Genomic DNA, 7,553 nt, shown 5'->3' with positions numbered 1-7,553 from the left:
GGCTGTGATCCACCACGACCGGGATCGTCAGTAATAAAGATACGGCCATCTTTGAAGCGCTTACACCATTCAAATGTCTTACTGCGACAGAGTGTCTCATGACCGTACTGAGCCTGAAGTCTTCTGTAAATTTCAGCAGGTTTTCTGTCCTCGTTCACTAAAAACTTCATCACAACACGCTGTTCCATGTAGACGTTCACACTGTTGTCCGCCATCTTGAATAACGGTCTATGCAGAAGCGTGGGACATGAGCGCCGCCTACCAGTAACAGCACACAGTTGCCAGTTCCTACTGCATACAAAACCTCCAGCCTAGGCGTCTATTTAAACCTGGAAGAAATAAAAGTCCCCGATTGACTTGAACGCCCCTCGTATGTAGGAGATTATGAAATCAGGAGTATAAAGATGAAGTATTTACTTTTTAACTAACATCTGCTTCAGTAATATATAGAATTAAGCGTCAGATGTCTAAATGTAGTGAAATAAATATTACGCCGTTTAATGAAGTTTTACGACTTCCTCTCAATTTTGCTATTTCACAAATATGTTGTAGATAAATGCACTAAAATGTAAACAGTAGTATATGTGCTCATTACTGTTGAAATATTTTGGTAGAAAACAGAAAGATCTTTTTGATTACTGTAGTTAATGAACTATAAAACTGGGCGTTTGTCGCACACCAGCAATTAAGAAAGTTTGCCGCAGATTAGACAACAAAGATGAAAGGAACTGGAAATGTAAAAACAAATATGTATGCAAGGTTTTAAAATGAAAGTTTACGATTAAATTAATAACGATTCGTACCCTAGCACAATTCATTTAACCCATTTGCTTTAATTTCCAATTTCTTAGCCAGTAGATTTACAGAAATTGTCTGTTATTTATCTTATCGAAATATTGAATGATTGATTTTGTTTATTTTACTTCACTTGTCTGCCATTTGTGGCTAATCGCGAAGTGGGTGATGATATGATGAAATTATGAATGGACATTTACAAAGAGCCAGCCCAAGGTTCGAACTGGCACTCTGGCATCGTAGTGCGCTGCGCTAACCAATTAGCTACAGAGGTCGGCGGAAGTAATACATTTTTAATGATAGATCTTTTTACATTTAAATTGCTTATTATCACACCTTGTTTTCACAAATTTTAAGCACTCTTTGCCTGCTTGGGAGGTTTTTGTGCCTAGAAATTCGGAATCTAGTGGCAATTTCTAGAGCTTAGTACGCCCCTATTACGTATCGTGAACGCAACTCCGCTTTGTTTTTCATGTAAGTTAATCGCGACGATGATGATGAAACGCCTCGTTTTTCTGCCACTTTTGGCTAATCGCGACGACGAGGATGAGTGATGATATGATGAAAGTGATGAATACCTGCAAAGAACACACAGGCCGGGATTCGAATCAGGGGGCCCTGGCGTCGTAGCGAGCCAGACTTGAAGAACGAATTCGCAGGTCGTATCTGACCACTACACCAAGAAGCCTGGCTAGAAATATTGATGAAAAAGCATCAAGCGCTTTCTACTGGAACATGCTTGATCACTCCTCCAGCCATGGAAGTTGAAGTAAGATGATTTCTTTGTCCGGAAACTCGGCCAAGGCTAAGTGACCGCTGTTAACAAGTGGATGGAAAATCAGAGCACTCGAGACAGTTTTTTGTCCTGGATGCAAGAGCGTCCTTTTTCCTTGCACACTCGCCTCCTTCCCTTGATGCAAGGTCTCCCTGGAGGCCAAGGTCCCTGCTCCACCCGCTACTCAGCCTCTATATGATGACCAGGTGGTCATCGAGACTGGCAACTGAACCGAAGTGTCATTGCTGTGCAGAAACAGTGAGGAGTTTCACTCTTTTTCACAATGTTCAAGTTGGTAAGTGGACTGCTTGATGAAACGTTTCCAGCTGCTTTGAACCGAAATCACAGTCTGCTTCCATTCTACTTGAGTTTCTTCTCTCCCTTATTCTTTCACGTCCTTTTTATATTTGTGAATATATGCATGTATGTTATATTTCTTTTATTCACTCATATTTTCCCTACTTTTCTTGATTTCTCTCTATCTGTCACTTCCTTGATCTCTATGTTCTTGCCTCCCTATTTCTCTTTGTGTCGCTTTCCTTTTCTCTTTTTCTCTCTTCTTTTCCATCTCTTTTCCTATCCTTTTCTTTCTCTTGTTTCCCAATTTCTCTCTTCTCTTTCTTGCACCCTGTTTCTCCCTCTCCTCTCTCTCCATCCATCTTTCTCCCTACCTTTCTCTTATGTTTCTTCTCTCTCTTTTCTCTCTATTCCTCCCACATATATCTCTCTTTCCCTCATTCTCTCTCCCTTGATTTCTATTTTCCTGCCACTCTATTTCTCCACTTTGTACTCTCTTTTTTTCTCTCTTTGTCTTTTCACGGGCTGAACCGATACCGATACCGATGATACCGATACCACCACTTTCACATCTCTACCTTGCATATAGAGGAAATGAATAAAGTTTGTAATCAGGGAAAGATTTCTGGGACACCCGGTATTTTAGATTACTCCACTCTTCCTTTACCCTTTGGTACATTGTAATTGTTTTCTGTTTCATAGTTTTTATCTAAAATTTCTGCTAAACAATAAATATCTATGTCGGTGTGTATAAGAATTCTCACAGCGGAATCTAATATTCGACACTTGGTTCAACAATAAGGAATCGTAGGTTCAAATCTTGCCAAACTGAACTCTACCGATGCTTTTCCTTCTACCCTTATTGACAAATACATGTATAAGCATTAATGAATCGTAAGGACGATTGCATATGTTTCAATGACAATTTCTTATATCTGAACCTTTGCTATTTTATATGTAATATAGCTGTAGGTTGAAATATATGATATTAAAAACATTAATTAAAAAACAAGCTGATGTTACAAAATTTCAAATATAGAATCTTAAAATCATCTCATTTCTAACCGACGGCCAGGATGTTATGTTATAGTGAAGAGGCCTCCAGCTCGATTTCAATTTAATATTCTCTGCTTGTATTCTGCGGATAAACTGTATTTTTGTGAGTAAATTACAAATATAAACATAATATTCGTTTGCCACATTTTAAATTTTGCTTCAATGTATTTGTTGTACCTATGACTGTCTCGTTTTTATTCATGATCGTCAGAATTTATGTATGTATATTCTACATATCATTCTAATATACAGTATATATTCTCTACTATAAATACGGGATTACAGTATAACTTATTATTAGGGCTGAGCCGGTATCGGTAAGTATCGGTTGATATTTTTGCACTGATACTAGCCGACACCATTGTTTTTGAGTCGCCAGAGACCAATTGTCTTTTTCCATTTCAAAGTTTCATTCACCTTTTCCAACTAACCTTTGGTTTTGAAAAATAAAATAATGTGTTAAATGAACCTGAACTCAAGTTTCCGGGAACAGCAAGTGTGTGGCACAAAGATCTGTACGCAGATAAGACTCGCGGTCAAGTATCTTGCAAATCAAGGGTAACGTGAAATTATCCCCATAGTCTACCAGGCTTTGTTCGTACAGATGCGGTCTCATTTAACAATAACCCCAATGAGGTCCCGAAAGCCAACGATGCACCTGTTGGTAATCCTTCCACCAAAGTGTTTGCGGACATCCCTCTCTTTAGTGACCTCCCGCAGTCAGAAAGGTCATTCATCGCCCATGAAAGTGGTGGACGTGTCTCAGACATAGTGTACGGGTTTCCTGGAAATTCAAATACCTGGGCTAATCCCCCTTTTCCTTCCAACTTTAGACTTTTGTTTGTCCCAACTGGGTTTCAGCAGGCGTGTTTCGACACAAGGAATGCGGCAGGGGAATAATTTTCTTTGAACGACAGATGACGGCAGTTAGTTTTCTAGAAACTGTAGTGATGGGTTTGGATTTTCTCCCACGCCAAGCTATAGAACTATGCATTTAATTTTTCTTAGAAATCATTTGCCGAAAGTATATCGAAATATCACTGTACTGAAGTCAATCGCCTAATATAGAAGCAAGAGACTGGTAAGTTTTCATTCTCCCCTTATATTCTCTTTGTTAAAGGACAAAAAAGAGACGAGATTGGTTTCACATTACAGCTTTGCTGTTAGTTTTAGCCGTCGTGTTCGGGGCTGGTAAATCGCCAATGATTAAATCACGAATGATTTAATGTTAGTTTGGGAAGAGTGATCCTTTAGTTTTAGAGGAGGTTGAAGAGGCATGATCTCATTTTTCAACATTGGGGGAGAGGAGGTCGATGACCACACGATTGCCTTGCTCTTAGCTTCACTCAATATTTTTCTAATTTTGAAACATCTGATCGATTGTCGCTTTTAAAAAAATGTGAAGTTGGGATGCATCGTTGCAACAGATCATCGTTTGGTGGGTTAATTTATTCATCGCCCCTCGTCAGAAATGCATACGTATAAAATGTAATTTATTTATTTATTTATTGAAATTTCCAGTACAGCAGAAGCCATTTTAAACCATAAAGAAACAACAGTAAAACAATAGACTAAGATTAAAATCACAAAAGAAAGGAACATAAAATAAACAAAATTAAAACAAGCCAAAAAAGTACCAAGGTAAATAGATCAGTTTCACAAAAGCATTACTTATGTACAATTTTTTCTATGTTGCTGATAAAAAAATTAATATGAAGTGAATATATCTATTTGGTTTGAGATTATATTGAACTGATTCGGTAGCCTAACGATAATAATAATTACACAGACACACACATATAATTTATATATATATATATATATATATATATATATATATATATATATATATATATATCCTTTGTTATTTTAAATGTGGAATTATACAAGTATCGGTATCGGTTCAAAGTGGTATCGGCTCAGTCCTACTTATTATGCGTTGTTAAATGATTACTGTTCTTGTATAAACCTTCTCTCTTAATATTATTTCAACTTACAAACAGATACAATTCCATTATACTTCTATAGCTGACACATGACATTCGAAAACAACTGACACGATCACTCGATCATAATACATGGATCGAGATGCGTGATTGGTCGATAAACTGCACTCTTGCTTTCTATGTTTTTTCGTAAGAATTAATTAAAAATGTGAGAATTTGTACTCAAATATATAAGATTGTAGTAATTTAAATGAACAAATGTAGGTTGCGCGCAGGTACGTACAATGTACAAAGATATCAAAACAGAAAGAACAAAATTTGGTTTCAATCTCAAATTTGTTTACAGTGCAATGTAAGAAAGAAGTTCCAAGTTTTATTTTTTCATAACTTCTATTAAGATCGGTTGTTGTTGCTTGTCTTTTTGGTAGGCATTCACACTGTGTCTTTAGATAGCGTAGATCATGAAGATTGTGGACGTTTTTAAGCTAAAGGATATACTGTATTTATGGCTGTTCCTTTATTGGCACAGGTACTTGATTCGTTTTTTGTTCTTCTTTTTTATCTTTTCAGGCTGTGTTCCTCGCTCTTGTAGCCGTGGCTGCCGCCGCCCAAGGCTACCTTGGCGCCCCCGCAGTGGCTACGTACGCCGCCGCTCCAGTAGTTAAGGCAGGCTCTGTCCTGGCAGCTCCAGTTGTCAAGGCGGCACCTCTGCTGGCCCCTGCTCCTGTTGTCGCTGCCTACCATGCTCCGGTTGTCAAGTCTGTTGTTGCTGCCTACCATGCTCCAGTTGTCAAGCCTGTTGTTGCTGCCTACCATGTTCCGGTTGTTAAGTCTGTTGTTGCTGCCCCAGCTGTTGCCACCTATGCAGCCGCTCCCGTTTTTAAGGCCGCCATTTTGTAAAATATTTAGTTGGCAACACTGGGACTTCGTGACTAAGTTATTCTACATCAATATGTTGATTAAAATACCATACCAAATGTTAAATAACTGAGCGTATACAATAAAAGCTTCCTCTTTGTAATGTGTGATTTTATTCTTTTAGTATATACAACCAAAACACCCGCATTATCATTTTTGAAACAAAAATTAAGTTTTTGTGGAGTGAAAATTAAATTTGAGCACTTCTGTTTCCTACCGGCAATATAATATAGGTACTGAATCTTGTTCCTTACACGAATTCTTCGAATTCAGGGTTGTGGGATCGATTCACGACAGAGGGTGCATTTGGCTGGTTCTGCTATTGTGTTAATGGTGTGTGGGTTCAATGTCGATCTGTACATTAGGACTTGAGAACAGTTTTTATTGAATTCCACGTAAGCCACAGCTGTCAGATGACTCTCCGAGATGAGTCTACAGAGGAAGTATGGAGTTTGCAGACCGACGCGACACACGACAGGCCACAAGTGACACATATCTCGCTTGGAAGCTTACGTTCAGTAGCACATGAAACCTTTCGAACTGCACGTGCAGTTTGTCAAGTCACTTTCGGTATGAACGTTTGCATTTATTTCCGAAAGGTCGGTTTTAAGTGACTGATGCTACAGCCCGTCTATTTCACTGCGCTTTTTGACTCACTCTGCAGTCACACGTCTGTCTATTTAGTTACACGGTGCAACACCAACTCGTCTACTTCGTTGACTTGGTGTCGGCTACTCGCTTTCTCCCCTTCTCTAGCGTTATGCGCTCCCTTGCTCCAGATATTCCAGGGATAGATAGAGTATACTCCTAGTGTCAAGAAGTGCAGCGTTGCAGAAGCAATTAGGAGAACTATGAGGGATTTCCTAGCAGCTTAAAGTTTAATTGCCCCACTGCTTAACACTCTGTTGAAGCAGTGCATATACACTCTGAAGGTAAAAACAAGCCACATACAGAGTCTAATAGATTCTCGTTTCCCAGAAACTGTTGACAATTGAAGAATCGTGAGCCGACTCAGCTGACGCACCGTTTAAAGGGCGTTCCATTTAACACAACAATAATCAGCGTCCTCATCAGAATCCGACGGGAGGAGCAGCTCGTCAATAAGGTCAAGCGAACAGCAAGGACGAGCACGAACCAAGGATGAAAGGGAAAGTGGAGGAAGAGATCAGAAGGAATCGATGGATTGGGTCGAGGGTCACGGCTGGTGGGGAAGACGTTTGGCAACAATTCCCACTTTGTTGAGCAGATGTCCCGAGGAGGTTTCGGGTTTGTTTGCCGAAGGTGAGGATGTTTGTACTTTCATGTTTTTGGGCGCCCCGTCGGCGGAAAGGCCGTGGAGTGGCTGGTACCAGGAGGTCTTCCTCAAGGAACGTTAACAGCATATTTGCTTCTGCCTTAAAGATGTTTGCTGATTTACACATGGTGGAAATTGTGATGACGATCCTTACAAGAATAGATGTGTCTAATCTAAATCCTTCTTCTTCTTGTTGCCTTCCCGATGGTGTAGAGGTAACGTCGTCTCCTTGTAATCAATGTTTTCCGGGTTCGATGCTTGGGGAAGGCAAGGTGGAGTCTTAAAAACAAATCTTAAAACGAAAATTAAAGTGCAGGAAAAAAGACTATAAATATGAGAACAAATAGAAAGAAAAAATGGATATGAACATTAAAGCACGTTTAGACAAAAAGAATTCTCGTGCCTGAATAGTTGTATCCTTCACCATCACGGACCTCCTCTATGATTAGTGGCAACTGTGTCGTCTTGTAAT

At 39.3% G+C, this 7,553-nt stretch overlaps 1 protein-coding gene across 1 annotated transcript; it reads left to right on the top strand.

The window, feature by feature from the left end:
- The first annotated feature begins 1,853 nt into the window (after positions 1-1,853).
- On the top strand, positions 1,854-5,769 carry LOC145998351 (uncharacterized). Its single transcript, XM_083134758.1, has 3 exons — positions 1,854-1,865; positions 5,440-5,529; positions 5,629-5,769. The coding sequence occupies exons 1-3, from the start codon at positions 1,854-1,856 to the stop codon at positions 5,767-5,769; spliced, it is 243 nt and encodes an 80-aa protein (XP_082990884.1).
- The last annotated feature ends 1,784 nt before the right edge of the window (positions 5,770-7,553 follow it).

Source organism: Lepisma saccharinum, chromosome 14 (assembly GCF_977018435.1).
Source record: "Lepisma saccharinum chromosome 14, izLepSacc3.1, whole genome shotgun sequence".
Classification (NCBI taxonomy): domain Eukaryota; kingdom Metazoa; phylum Arthropoda; class Insecta; order Zygentoma; family Lepismatidae; genus Lepisma; species Lepisma saccharinum.
The sequence above is the reverse complement of the archived record's forward strand: the minus strand, read 5'-3'. Positions and strand labels throughout refer to the sequence as shown.